The following is a 16006-nucleotide window of genomic DNA, read 5'->3' as shown; positions in this document are numbered from 1 at the left end:
TTAGTGGTTCTACAAAGCGCTGTACACTGGCTCTCATTCACACACACAAACACCAATGGTGGCAGAGCTGCCATGCAAGACGCTAACTTGCCATCGGAAGCAACTTTGGGTTCAGTGTCTTGCCCAAGGACACTGCAGCATGTGGTGTCATATGGGCCGGGAATCGAACCGCCAACCCTACGATCAGTGGACAACCCGCTCTACCACCTGATCCACAGCCGCCCACAAAAAGACCCCCGTTTGGGTCACCGTAACCTATTCAGTCACCTAGCCTGCGTGTCAAGTACACGACTTACTTGGTGTAGACTTTGTTGGTTGTATACCGTCACTTCCTCTCCAGGATGCGTACACTGGGAGATGATTATCAGGAGAAGGAGAGTAAAATCAATCTGAAGAGCATGATCCTGAAGCCTGATTAAAGGAGCTGTTATGGACTTTGTGGGGTGGTAACTCCTGTAGGAACTCCTTTTCATCACACTTTTACTGAACGTGACTAACAAGCTAACGTGTGGTTAAAGGATTATGCGCAGGGTAAACTAACCCTAACCGCCATCTATACACAACTATATTTCTTCATCATGACTATTTTGTATATAGAAATACAGAAATAAATTATATATATATATATATATATATATATATATATATATATATATATATATATATACACACACACACAGTGGATATAATAAAAGTCTACACACTCCTGTTAAAATGGCAGGTTTTTGCGATGCAATGAAATGAAAGCAAGATCAATCATGTCAGAACTCAAGGTGAAATTACACGTATAGAAATCAAGTGAAAAACAATCCGAAACACTTTAGGATGAAAAAATACGACGAATAAAAAAAAACATACAATAACCCGGTTGCACAAGTGTGCGCACACTTTTATAAATCAGGGGTGTGGCTGTGTTCAGAATGAACCAATCACATTCAATCTCATGTTCAAAAGTAATTATCATACAGCTGTCATCCATAATTCCAAAAGGAAATATTACATATATTAAATATTACATATTAATATAGGAATATTATAGCCCGGGTGAAGCACGGTGGCGGCAGCATCATGCTTTGGGGATGCTTTTCTTCTGTGAGGTTGAGGGAATCATGAATAGTTATAACTACCAGCTTGTTTTAGTGCAAAACATTCCATATGACCTGCCACGCTGATAGACTCTTCCCCAAAAAGCCCGAGCGGCGTAATCGAATCAAAAGGTGCTTCCAAAAAGTATTCGTTTAGGGGTGTGCACACTTATGCAACGTTTATTTATTGCTCTTTTTTTTTTTTTTCTTCCCCGAAAAAAGTTTCTGATCGGATGGTTTTTCACTTTATTAATATGCTTTGCGATTTCATGTTAAAGGCGGGACATGCGACACTTTATCTTAGTGTCGTACTTTCACTTCACAAAAACCTGCCATTCTGACAGGGGTGTGTAAACTTTATTTTATATATATATATATATCCATTGTAATGTTCTGGTCCTTACATGAGTTCACAATCAGTTTCTTTGGAAGAATAAATCGACACGCTGTTTAAAACAAAATGTCTCTTTAATTTGTAAGTGTCAACAGCAGTACAAAAGATGGAGTGATGGTGAGACGATTTTCTGGTTGTATGTTTGTGTGTGTGTGTGTGTGTGTGTGTGTGTGTGTGTGTGTGTGTGTGTGTGTGTGTGTATGGTTTTTATGAAGGAAAAAAAGAGGAAACTCTTGAGGTAAATGAGCTAAAACAGACAGGAACTCCCTCTTCTGCCATTGTACATCAAATGTATTGAGTATACTGTAGAAATGTCATTACTTTACAACTTTATGTCAAAAAACAAAAACAAAAAAAAAACAACCAAAAACAAACAAAAAATAAAAACGCCTCCTGTACGGAGAGCGACCTAGAGAATTGTACAATCCACTAAGGTGCCTAAATAAACCAAAATGCGTCACTCATCTGGATTATTTTATTTATATTAATACTACCATTACAGAGAGACTCGTAGACTCATCTCTGGAACATACGACTGTAGAATTAATTTAGTTTACCTCACGTCAATACTGCACATGGAAAAAACAAACAAACAAACAAAAAAAAAAAACAATAAGTTGCTGGTTTACATACTGAAGCCAAGCAGAAAATCTTTTTAGTACCTTTTTTTTTTTGTCTTATTTTTTTTAAAACAATAATACCCTTAGCAAATTGCCGTCTTTCGTACTGTTTTTTCATACTGTATAAAGAAGAAAACTGTGAACGAGAGCGTGATGGCAACCTTTAAGTTCAATTAAAAACTTTACACTGGACTGTACAAGATATGATAAACTATTTACATTTTTAGACTTAATTACTTTTTTTGTACTGGGTTTTTTATTTTTTATTTTTTTCTCTCTCTCTCTCTCTCTCTTTAAAGCAGCACACTAGTTCTATATCTCTAACGCCCGAACAATACCTGGCCAGGTACCTGCCGAGAAACCGGTTTCTATATGCACAAAAACAAAAATTCAAAACAAAAAGAAATATAATTATCAGGCTGCCAGCGGGATTCGAAGTCGAGAGCGGCCCCGGCACTCGATGAGCCACGCACACAGTGTTGCTTGAGAGACTAGAAACTAGAAAGTACCATTGCAATGACAATAATTTGTCCCTGACAGCAAAATAAAAACAAACAAACAAACAAAAAAAAACAACGTACTCTTCTGAACAGCAGCCAGCATTTCAGTCCAGCATGTCAGTGAATTGTGCTGATTAAATTAGCAACAAAAAAAGAATAAAAGAATCCCACAATATACATTATTAAAAAACATCTAATGACTGAAACAGAATTACAGTAAGATAAGTAGAAACAGCATATGTATTTTGTCTTCAGTTGTATCTAATTTGCATAAAAAGATGGCAGTGATATGAATTAATTGAACACAAAATGGACTGCAGCTGCTGAAAAGCTGAAAGAAAGAAAGAAAGAAAGAAAAAAGAAAATTCTAAGAACGTGTCCATGTTATTCAGCATAAAAAAATAATAAATATTTGTTCATCCACCATGGACCGAGCTTAGCGAGAACCTCACTTCCGGATCTCACGCGTGACGCCCAAATCGTTTTTTCTTTATTTTCGGCCGATTGGCCGAATCTATCGTGGCCACGAGTTCGAAGTTCGAAAGGACGTCTTGTGAAAGTGAGGTTCCTCGAGTCGGATCCGATACTGTCTGATCAACAGGGACTGAGCTCAGCATCTACATGAGGTACAGTGACTTGTCTAGTTTTTGATTCTTCTTCTTTTTTCTTTTTTTTTCCTTTCTTTTTTTCCCTAAAGAATGATTGACCGACATACACAAACAAAAACAAAAAAAAAAAAAAAAGGAAAGCAACAACAACAACAAGTCAAATATAACATAACTTATACTTCAATAAGTATCCACGAACAAAAATAGAATTCTATTTTTCTATGTTATATTTACAATTTTGGAGAAAAAAACAACAAAAAAAAAAAATCCAAAAAGAATGAGATGGTAAATGTGTTTTTAAAAAACAAACAAACAAACAAAAAAAAAAAAACAAATTTTGAGTTCCAATTCAGCGTCACTGTATTTTCTCTGATTGTCCTTTTTATTAAGGTCTACTGACAAATTTTTATAGCCGACAACGGCTAATAAATACAATAAAAGTCTATATGCACTATATAGGTTTCAAATACAATATACAAACACAAACGTACATGAGAGTTTCGGATGCGCGATTGAAGTCCGGTGTGTCTCGGCTGATCAGTCTCTTACGTGAGCCTTCTGTCGAGTTTACTGCTCTTTATCTCCCTTAGGCAGCACTGGAGCTTAAACAAAAGTGTTCGTTTATCACGTGTCTTTGCATAAATTAACAAAAGAAAAAAAAATACACGCACACACGCACACGCACACACACACACACACAGAAAAAAAAAAAAAAAAAAAAAAAAATACAATGACTCAAATCTGGGAAGTCCAAACGGGTCACTTTTGTTCGTGTGGATTTTTTTTTTCTCGCACGACGGCTTCACATTAGTCAGAATCGATAAAAATACCATTTATATCCAGTGCTTGTAACACGTATGAAACTCTGTGTGTGACCGAAGTCCTCTCAATCTCTCTCTCTCTTTCTTTCTTTCTTTCTGTCTCTTTCTGTCTGTCTCTCTCTGTCTGTCTCTCTCCCCCCCATTACACAAGCGTGATCAAGTTTCAGTCCTGACAACAGTCCTTTTGTCTACCGCCAGCCTAGAAAATCAGTTTGGCGTGGTCAACAAAATATGTACAAAACACGTACAAGTTAATCTACCAGCAAACAGATATGAAACAAATTTAAACAAGACACCTATTTAAAACAAACAAACAAAACAAAACAAAACAAAACAAAAAACAAGGAAAAAACGAATTTAGAATAATCAGGGGTTAAAACCCTGCCAAGCGTTGGTGTCGTACCTCACGAGAAAAATCACAGCAAATTAAAAAAATTTAAAAAGAGAAAAAGTAAAAAAGAATTGTTTTTTTTTTTTTTTGAGATTACAGAAGTGCTTAAGAGACTTCTAAGACTCGAAGTAAATGCTTCTCCATTTCAGGGGCTTTGCGGAAATTGTTAATGCTAGGAGGAAAGTAAATAAGTGCTTAACTTTTATATTGAACTTTTTTTTTTATTTTAAAAAATGAATCGCTTAATTTATTTATATTTCCGACCTTGAGAGGCAACGCAGTGACCAGCAGCTCATCAGCCCAGCAGTAATTGCCGTGTTGCTAATGGAAATAAAAAAAATAATAAAATAAGACAGGTTCAAGGGCAAGAGGAAAATAGCCGAGCCTCATGCATTAATAATGGCGCATTTCAGATGATACAGACTCGTCAGTCATTTTAATAATCTCCCACAGCTTGATCTACTTGTTCCATCTGCTCGGCAGCACCTCACGGGTTTCTGCTGCACTTTGATGGAGTGAGCACAATCGGCGATCCACTCCCTCCCGTCCCGCCCGTATTGTTTTCCGCGGCTTCCGACGGACGCCGGGTCCGGGTCCGAGACCGAGACCGAGTCCGGAGCCAGATGGCGCCGCCTCTCGAGATACGAGAGCTGACGTCGGGGCCTTCTCACCCCTGAGTTGTCGATTTTCCATAACAGCATGTCATGAAGTGCTTTATTATTGATTCAACAATGGCACGTTGTACTTTACAGCCAGTTATAACGAACCCTAACGAACAGCTGTTCCGTTCTCTCTCTTGTGAAGCTAATAAGACCAAAACTCCACTGTCCTCTGACACTGGAGACTCCTTCCATAAATGTTAAGAAGTAAACGGCTGCTTAGAGGAAACTTCACCGGCTCATTTCCCCGTCCGAACGAGCCGATAACGCATTAATATAAACCTGTGATTTTGCAGAGTCGCTGTTATAGAAAACGAATCAACACCTTCTGACCAATCACAATCCAGAATTCAACCGCGCGGTAGTATAACCTGCTGCGCTACTAAACAATGTTTTTATCCCCCTAAATATGCACCACGTCTCCGTTATCTGGCCCAGACAAACTTCTTGTTTCTTTAAGACTTATTTATGCCCTGCTTTAAGACTTTCTCGTGTCGCTTAACGTTCCAAAAAGGCCTTTACGGTGACAGAAAGCCCTTATGGACTTGCTGCTGTAAAAAAAAAAATAATAATAATAAAAACCAGCACGCATTGTACAACAGCAATTTTCTGATTGTAATGCCACTAAAGCTGCCTTTTGCTGCCTTTTCAATTTCGTAGATTGGACGCCTTTGGCCCCGCTTTGGCACGCTGGCCAATCTGTTTGATTAAGAACGTCGTGGGTGTAAGACTGAAGCGAAGGGCAAGACAGGCTGCATGATCACCGCACTAGACCTCCTGGACTGGACTGAACAAGGACTTTCAGATCTCCTTAATCAAAAATCCAGCATCTCTAACATCACTGCCTCTAAAATTCCTGAGTGCTTCAAGAAGAGGGAAGGACGCAAAAGGTTGGTTCTCTTTTCTTCTTTTTTTTTTTCATTTTTCGACCTCGATAAAATTCCAGAGGATTGTCTAAGACTCGTGAACGCTCTCCTTTAAGACTTGGAGATCGAAGGTTGCATGGAAGGAAGTTAACGGTGTGGTTGGACCAGGATTTGGACGTGGTGTTGAGAGAACAATTAAGAAGAGCATTAAGATAAGATAAAATAAGGTAAGGTAAGATTAGTTAAGTTAAAAGAAGGGGCAGTTTTGTGTTTCGTCATCAATTTTGACATGTTCTTTTTTTGTTTTTTTGTTGTTGTTCTGCTGTCTTCTTCCTTATTTTTAAATAGTTCAAATCAAAATAAAACATTCACAAGCTGTTGGCTGGCACAGCATACCTGAGAGAAATACAGAACCCCGTCAAAAACAGTGATCTAAAAAAAAAAAAGAAAAAAAAGAAAAAAAAAAAAAAATTTCAATAACAACAACAACAACAACAACAACAACAAAAAATATATATATGTAAGACTGTGAGAGCTATAATTGTGTTTCAAGTCCTGCCCTCTGTAACTTTACAGGTCAATTTGTGTACACATCCATGATCAAATAAGAATAAAACTATAAAAACTGAAGAAAAAAAAAATTAAACACAATCAAACTGCTTCACACTCGAAGAAACATTTAAGACCGAAGAGCCGATGAAGCCGGGAGCCACACGTGCATGCAGGCTCCTAAGGGATATATTATCAGAAACAAGTTTTTCTTTTCTCTCTCTTTTTTAAATTTGTTCTGTAGTTGTTTTTTTCCCCCTCCTATTTCAGTACTCCTTCTATCCGCCGCGAGCGAAAGCCTCAGTTGGCGCTGACGGGCTCCTGTGCCTCGTTCTCACTGCTGTAGTCCGATTTGGGCTCGTCCTCGAAGTCCTCGTACATGTCCATGTCGTCCTCGCCATTGACCGGTTCACTGGGCACCACGCTGGGCACGCTGGGCTCCATCTTCATGCCGAAGGTGCTCTGGATGACGGGCACGGTGGGCTCGGGGCTTGCCGAGTTGCTCGAGCAATCTGACGTCATGCTGATGGCTCCGGGGTAGACGACGCCCGTGCTGCTGCTGATCGGGAGCTGAGTCTGAGGCTGCTGCCTGAGACAGGAGGACAGACAGAAAGTTAAAAACGTTCAGGGATGTACGTCAATATACATATATATATATATATATATATATATATATATATATATATATATATATATATATATATAAATAAAACAAGAGCGCTCATACCGGCCACATATGAGTTAGACACAGTTGAGATAGAGAGAAAGAGAGAGTTCAAAGTGATGCTCGCTCGACCATTCAGCAATAAAGATCCAGATTGACATTCCTCGCTCTAGCGTTTCTATAGTAACAGCTCAATCACAGGGGTTTGTTGGTGCGCCGGATGCTCGACATACAGTGGATTAAAAATGCGTGTTAGGGATGTTTATTTAACATTTACGGAAGGAGTCTCCGGTGTCAGCGCATTGTTACGCTCTTCAGGAGTTTTCTTTTCCTCCTTTGCGGTTTCTCGGGTAGCGAGCCGTGTTTTCTTTCGTCTTATTATCATCACGGGAGTTAAAAAAATAAATCAATGAAAAGGTCTGGTGAAGGAGCGGCTGTTTATACCCTAGCTAACTGCAGGAGCGAACGTGTTTCACCGATTGTTTAACAGCATGACACGGAGTGCTTCGTTCCTTACGTAGTTCGCGACAGGTCTGAGTAAAACGCCGACGAGGTGCACGTTTAAGGAAATCCGATCTAGAGATTACGCTCCGTTGCTGTGTATTAGGCATTTACAGTTGAAACTGAAGCGAGACGGTGTGGGTCAGCACCGTGTGCTGTAAAATAAACGAAACAGAACATGATAGTTAAGAGGTTTTGGGAAAAGGAGCGCTTTTTTCCCCCCCCCCATACATTCTCAAGTCTATCATTCAGTGCACGGGAATTTGCTCAAGGAACTCTGATTCTGTGGCGTCTTTCCTTAAACCTTCAAATATTTGAACGCGTGTTTAGTGCCGGAGGAACCGCTGTGCTCCGAGGTAGCGTTTTCAGCCCGCAGCTGTGAAAAAGATCTCGATCGGGTTACGACGGAACAGCTTCGGGAATGATTGTGAAAAAACGAGGCAGGCGTTGATGTTAAACGCTCTGATTGATACTCCAGAGCGGATTTTTTTCCCTCAGCGGTGAAGTGGGAATTCCGGGTGCAGGATATCTCACGCTGACCACACGAAATAAATTACCAAGTCCGAAGAACGTTTCCCTGTCATCACGTTTAGACCTCGATATCCGACAGTCACGTCAAATATTTCAATCAATATCAGGAAATAACTAAAACGTCTTCTTTTTTTTTTACGTTAATCCGAGCGTGTAATCAATACACACGGTTTTATCCATGTATAGCTAGGTTTAATGATGAGGAATGTCCACGAAACGAGCTGGTTCCTGTTCTCGTTTACGTTATAGCAGCTACAAAGCGAGGCCAGCCTGTCTCTTTTTTTTTCTCGCGCTCTTAGAGCTAATAAGACAAAGCGATGTTGTTGTGAGAAACTACAAAGAAGCGCAAAGACTCCTCTGAAGATTCAAAAACAATAAAAAAAAAAAAAAGCGAAAACTTACAGCTTTACCTCTGACACTGGAGACTCCTTCCACAAATGGAAGAAATAAACCTCAGCTGTGATTCGAGAGCTGCACTACTCTCAGAGCTGCTGTTATAGAAAATGAATCAATACCTCCTGGCCAATCAGAATCCAGAGTTAATTAGCACTCTGCTATAATATTAAAATAGGTCTTGAACATCGTGCATGGAGTTTATGTGGGTTTTTTTTCTCTCTTATTTTTTTTTTTACCCCACAGTGAAGAACTGGCGCATTTCCTGTCTCCGCGAGCGCATCATCTGCTTGTACTCGCCAATTCGCAGCTTCTTGCCGTCGATGATGCACGTGCGCTTGGGCCGAGGCTTGTACTTGTAGTTGGGATACTTCTCCAGGTGGATCTTGCTCAGACGAGCCTGTTCCTCGTAGTACGGCTGCTTCTCCTGGTTGGACATGGCCTTCCAGCGAGAGCCTGAATTAAGAAGAAGATCAAGAATTTTGTCACAGATATGCAGAGAGAGAGAGAGAGAGAGAGAGAGAGAGAGAGAGAGAGAGTGAGAGTATATATAGTAGTTCTAAAGGAAATTGCAGTTTCAGTTAACGCTTGATGAACATTGGAACTGTAGTACAGATGTTACTCATATCAAGATTATACAGTAGTATTAGAAATAATTCACATTTATACAAGATCCAGTATGAACGTTATTTCTGCCCAAAAACACTTTCTGCTCTTCACTTTCTAGCGTTAATATCCGTCCCCGCCTGAATCCGGTTGTTCGGGCGCGAGGTGAGGCGATCGCTAAAGGCAGCTTTGTCTCAGAGTGCTGCATTAGCGGAAACAACAGGACCTGTAAATATCTCCAGCCTTCAACGTGTCCCTCTGGCTGACGGGACTTTTAGTAACGGTGATGTATTGACTCTCGGCACTGTGGGACGAGACCCATTTAGCCCCGTCATTTTTCATGACAAACACCAGGGCTGTGTGACGGCTCCTAAATCCATCTGATTGAGCCACTCCAACAGCGGCCCACTGCCACAATATCACACTCGCGCTCGCACTCACACTCGCCGCGACAAGACACGACAGATCAGATATAGTGCTCATATATATGTATATATAAATATACACAGATCACTAAAACATGCACAAAGAATATATTTCACTTTTATTTACCTAATATGCTATTTATTTATCTGGATTAATTTGTCATTAATTTATGTCTTATGGTGTTGACTGTGGAGGATTTATTATATATATATATATATATATATATATATATATATATATATATATATATATATATAGATAGATAGATAGATAGATATAGATAGATATAGATACACACACACACACACACCAATATTAGCTTCATTAATATTGCCTTTATAAAACGATAGTAACATATGAAATATAGGTACAATGATATAATATTTATGCATATTCAACATCTTGTCTTTGACACGTTATAGATATGTATACTTTTAAACTGGATTAAAAGTCAAATCTATGAATTATGAATACAGCATGAATAAATTAGGTCATATATGTATATATATATAGTGTGGACTATACTGTGTGTGTGTGTGTGTGTGTGTATATGTATAGTGTGGACTATACTGTGTGTATATGTGTATATATATAGTGTGGACTATACTGTGTGTATATGTGTGTATATATAGTGTGGACTATACTGTGTGTGTGTGTGTATATATATAGTGTGGACTATACTGTGTGTGTGTGTATATATATAGTGTGGACTATACTGTGTGTGTGTGTGTATATATATATAGTGTGGAATATAATGTGTGTATATGTGTATATATATAGTGTGGACTATACTGTGTGTGTGTGTGTGTGTGTGTGTGTGTGTATATATAGTGTGGACTACACTGTGTGTATATGTGTGTATATATAGTGTGGACTACACTGTGTGTGTGTGTGTGTGTGTGTGTGTGTATGTGTGTGTGTGTGTATATAGTGTGGAATACAATGTGTGTGTGTGTGTGTATATATAGTGTGGACTACACTGTGTGTGTGTGTATATATATATAGTGTGGAATATAATGTGTGTGTGTGTGTGTGTGTGTGTGTGTGTGTATATAGTGTGGAATATAATGTGTGTGTGTGTATATATAGTGTGGACTATACTGTGTGTATATGTGTATATATATAGTGTGGACTATACTGTGTGTGTGTGTGTATATATATAGTGTGGACTATACTGTGTGTGTGTGTGTGTATATATAGTGTGGACTATACTGTGTGTGTGTGTATATATATATAGTGTGGACTATACTGTGTGTGTATGTGTATATATATAGTGTGGACTATACTGTGTGTGTATATGTGTGTGTATATATATAGTGTGGACTATACTGTGTGTGTGTGTATATATATATAGTGTGGACTATACTGTGTGTGTATGTGTATATATATAGTGTGGACTATACTGTGTGTGTGTGTGTATATATATAGTGTGGACTATACTGTGTGTGTGTGTATATATATATAGTGTGGACTATACTGTGTGTGTGTGTGTATATATATATAGTGTGGACTATACTGTGTGTGTGTGTGTATATATATAGTGTGGACTATACTGTGTGTATATATGTGTATATATTGACTTTTTTTTTTTTTTTACAAGGTTGCATTTGCATTTCTGCTTTTTCTCCCGACCGACAGAAACATTTTTCAGAGTGAATGACTCTCTCTCTCTCTCTCTCTCTCTCTCTCTCTCTCTCTCTCTCTCTCAGTAAGCGATCTACACTCTCTCTCTCTCTCTCTCTCTCTCTCTCTCTCTCACTCTCAGTAAGCGATCTACACTCTCTCTCTCTCTCTCTCTCTCTCTCTCTCACTCTCAGTAAGCGATCTACACACTCTCTCTCTCTCACACTTTCTGTCTCACTCAGTCAGTAAGCGATCTACTCTCTCTCTCTCTCTCTCTCTCTCTCAGTAAGCGATCTACTCTCTCTCTATCTCTCTCTCTCTCACTCTCAGTAAGCGATCTACACTCTCTCTATCTCTCTCTCTCACTCTCTCTCTCACTCACTCAGTAAGCGATCTACTCTCTCTCTCTCAGTAAGCGATCTACTCTCTCTCTCTCAGTAAGCGATCTACTCTCTCTCACACTCTCACTCAGTAAGCAATCTACACGCTCTCTCTCTCTCACTCTCTCTCTCTCTCAGTAAGCAATCTACACTCTCTCACTCTCACACTCTCTCAGTAAGTGATCTACACTCTATCTCTCTCTAACTCTCTCAGTAAGCAATCTACACACTCTCTCTCTCTCTCTCAGTAAGTGATCTACTCTCTCTCTCTCTCTCCCTCCCTCTCTCTCTCTCTCTCTGGTATCCGTCTCAAACAGAGGAGGTGTTCAGTGGCTCGGGTGAAATCGCTCATGTTCATTTACATCAACAGACTTTCAGCGTGTCATGAATGCTGTTCTGTTTATCCTTCATGTCACACACATTTATCACCATCACCACGTCTGAACAGTGGAGTATTTATACGTAGCTGAAAGACATCACCAAGCTTTAAACTAAGGTGCTGGTTAAAGTCAGCGCTACAGATCCTTTATTTACATTCTTAACAGGTTTAAAGTGATTTTACAGAAGAAACGATTAACTATTCCAGTTCCCTAAACGTTAAATAAGTAGCATATCACAGCTAACAGCGCAGCTTTTTTCTGTATTTGTACTTTAATTTGTAAAATCTCTTATTTTAAGCCTCATTTCTGATTTTAAAAAAAATTAAAAATTTACTGAAAAAATTACATCAGCCTGTCCAGAGGGCGGGGCTTACAGTATCACTCTCGTGTTGTCAAAACATCTACGTGCTGGCCAATCAAACAGGAACGCGCTCATCTACCCGATGATGGTGACGAAAATCCGGCCTCGTAAATCCGGCCTCGTAAATGCCCTTTCTGGAGTTCAGGTACAGACGTGAGGTTTTGAAATCCCGTCTTCATTCATAGAGCGTTAATTAAATTGATGTTTAAACGCACGCGGAGAACAAACGGAACAGTCGTTATTAGGTCGTGATTAAACCCCAAGAATTATACGACCTGCTCGTTTTTCCTGTTGAGTGTTTATATATCTGTAACTAGTTCTTCCAGGAAATATATCAACAAACATATCAACAAACATATCACCAAATATATCAAACATATCACCAAATATATCAAACATATCACCAAATATATCAACAAACCTTCCTGAGCGTCTTTCTGAAGGTGACACCGGGTTCTGAAGATTGTTAGCTAGCAGGTTTTAGCCAAGTTACACTTACAATGTGTTTTATTCCTCTTATACCCCAGCACTTTAAAACAGAACAGCAAGTCATAGTTTTTATCCATTTATAGTTACATATAATGTATCTAATCTCTCTTGCTCTCTCTCTTGCTATTTCCGTCTCTCACTGTCCATCTTTTACTCTTTCTGTGTCTTTCTCATTCTCTATCTAACTTTGTTTGTCTTTCTCTCTCTCTCTGTCCCTCATGTTATCACTATCTGTCTCTCTGTCTATCTCTCACTCTTTGTGTCTATCTCTCTTTCTTGACCTTTCTTTTTTGTGTCTGTCACTCTCAATCTCTCTCTCTCTCTCTTTCTGTCTGTCTCTCTCAATCTCTCTCTTCATCCCTGTCTCTCTCTTTATATCTGTGTCTTTCTTTCTCATGTCTCCTTCTGTGGCTTTCTCTTTCTCTCCTTCCCTGTCTCTTTCTTCGTTTGTATCCATGTATTTCCTGTCTCTCACTCAGGTTTTAAGAAACAGTGTAGTAATGCAGCGGAAACATGCCGTTAGACGAGACGGATGCAGGTCGACTGGCGCTGATTAGCGCGTGATTAATAATGGAAGCGCGTGTCTCACGCAGGACTCACCCAGGATTTTGCTGATGTTGGAGTTGTGCATGTCCGGGAAAGCCTGCAGGATCTTGCGGCGCTCGTCCTTGGCCCACACCATGAAGGCGTTCATGGGTCGCTTGATGTGCGGCTCATTGGGGTTCCGTCCTCGCGATTCTCTGAACACCCGGGCTTCGGTGGTGCTGGCGCCTCCTGTTGGCCAACAATAATACTGTTGTGGTTTATCTGCAGAACCATTCAGCTCCTTACTCCCTGGAAACACCAGAGCGAGAAGAAGGACAAAACGAGCGCAAAGTGTTAATCAACTTTGCAGGGCTGGAGGAAAGCAGCTCGACCTCTTACACACACTCTCTATATGCACACACACGCACACACACACCTACACACACTTGGCCATCACTGTGGACAGAACAAGGCGGTGTTGTGGGTTCTACTCATGTCCAGAAGAAACGAAACTTTGACTTAAATCCTTGTTAAATATTCATCCAGGGCCCAAGCACATAATCATTTCACACACTCGCCATCTGTGTGTGTGTGTGTGTGGGTGTGTGTGTGTGTGTGTGTGTTTCTGTCTAAGCATTCAGCCTCTCAATCAGGCCACTCAGCATCATCAAGCCCAGAGTTTTTCCACTTACAGCAGGACGGAAAAGATTTCACGCGCTCTCGCTTCCTTTTATATGTAAGATGTGAAAGAATTAAATAAAAGCTGTATGAATATTTAAACAAAAAAAAAAACATGTTGATAAACAAGGCCTGAAAAATAAAACAAACCCAAAAAGGGCTTCCCATATGCTCCGATACATCTTTAATGATTCGAAAAAACTGGAAAAAGAAAGCTCAGAATGAGGCATGAATATTTCATCATCCACATGTGATGCGTGTTCATTAGGAGCTCGCGCGTCCTGCGTCGCTTGGCGTGCGTTACCTGCTACGGCTTTCTGTTCTTATAAAACGCTGATGAACATACACACACACACACACACACACACACACACACACACACACACACACACACACGAACCCAGAAGCTCTTAATGAGTGTGTGTAGAGATATAAGTGTAATCTTCAGCGTCAACAACCGAAAACAGAGTGTATGAGGAGGAGCGGAGAAAGAGGCCACCAAGGAGCTTCGTTTTATCTTTTTTAAAATGAAGGAAGGGACACACTGAGACAAAATAGTGTCGAGGAGGACGAGGACGAGGATGAAGACGAGGACGAGGATGAGGATGAGGACAAGGTTGAGGACGAGGATGAAGACGAGGATGAGGACAAGGACGAGGATGAGGACGAGGATGAGGATGAAGATGAGAACGAGGATGAGGACGAGGATGAGGACGAAAACGAGGATGACAGCGAGGATGAAGGCGAGAACGAGGATGAGGACGAGGATGAGGACGAGGATGAGGACGAGGATGAGGACGAGGACGAGGACGAGGACGAGGATGAGGACGAGGACGAGGACGAGGATGAGGACGGGAACGAGGATGAGAATGAGAACGAGGATGAGGAGGAGGACGAGGACGAGGATGAGGACGAGAACGAGGACGAGAACGTGGATGAGGATGAGGATGAGGACGAGGATGAGGACAAGGATGAAGATTCGGACTCGAGGACAAACTGCCGACAAGGTTTCGACTCCCCAAAGCACTTGAGATTTAATTGCGAGTGTTTAAACTGACACACAAACCCCGGCGCAGCTCCGAACACAGTGCACTTCATCAGCACCGGAAGAGTCGTGTATGAGGAATAAAGCAGGCCGTGTGGTGCTGTTACAGGAAACTAATCAACACCGCGGTGGTGTGGTGAATTACATTCACATCATCCCTGAGTGTTTTATTCCTCTTATACCACACCGCTTTATTACGCAACAGCAAGTCCATTTAGAGTTACATTTAACATTACTAATCTCTCTCTCTCACACACACACGCTCTCACACTCTCTCTCTCACTCTCTCACACACACACGCTCTCACACTCTCTCTCTCACTCTCTCTCACACACACACGCTCTCACACTCTCTCTCTCACTCTCTCACACACACACGCTCTCACACTCTCTCACTCTCTCTCACACGCGCACTCTCTCTCACACACACGCTCTCACACTCTCTCTCTCACTCTCTCTCACACACACACGCTCTCACACTCTCTCTCTCACTCTCTCACACACACACACGCTCTCACACTCTCTCTCTCACTCTCTCTCACACACACACGCTCTCACACTCTCTCTCTCACTCTTTCTCACACACACACGCTCTCACTCTCTCTCACTCTCTCACACGCGCATTCTCTCTCACACACACACACGCTCTCACACTCTCTCTCAAATGCACTCTCTCACACACACGCCCTCACATGCTCTCTCTCTCACACACACGCTCTCACATGCTCTCTCTCACACACAGGTGTGTTCTCTCTTTCACACACACACACGTTCTCACACACTCTCTCTCTCTCACACACACACTAGCTCTCTCACACACTCTCTCACACGCGCATTCTCTCTCTCACACACACACGCTCTCTCAAATGCTCTCTCTCACACACACGCCCTCACACGCTCTCTCTCACACAC

At 40.8% G+C, this 16006-nt stretch overlaps 1 protein-coding gene across 11 annotated transcripts in view; it reads right to left on the bottom strand.

The window, feature by feature from the left end:
- Nucleotides 1-1534: 1534 nt before the first annotated feature.
- The window catches only part of sox6 (SRY-box transcription factor 6), a 194982-nt gene continuing 180510 nt past the window's right edge, over nucleotides 1535-16006 (bottom strand). For 8 of the 11 annotated variants that reach the window (XM_053683309.1, XM_053683311.1, XM_053683312.1 and 5 more), the window contains 3 exons: nucleotides 13448-13681; nucleotides 8822-9038; nucleotides 1535-7082 (listed from right to left, as the gene is read on the bottom strand). In XM_053683309.1, the coding sequence (XP_053539284.1) occupies nucleotides 6794-7082; nucleotides 8822-9038; nucleotides 13448-13681 (740 nt within the window). In that variant the 3' untranslated portion in view covers nucleotides 1535-6793. The remainder of the gene's footprint in view (nucleotides 7083-8821; nucleotides 9039-13447; nucleotides 13682-16006) is intronic. The other 3 variants (XM_017478068.3, XM_017478069.3, XM_053683314.1) reach the window with 2 other exon arrangements.

Source organism: Ictalurus punctatus, chromosome 10 (assembly GCF_001660625.3).
Source record: "Ictalurus punctatus breed USDA103 chromosome 10, Coco_2.0, whole genome shotgun sequence".
Taxonomy (NCBI): domain Eukaryota; kingdom Metazoa; phylum Chordata; class Actinopteri; order Siluriformes; family Ictaluridae; genus Ictalurus; species Ictalurus punctatus.
This window is presented reverse-complemented; position numbering and strand designations above follow the sequence as displayed.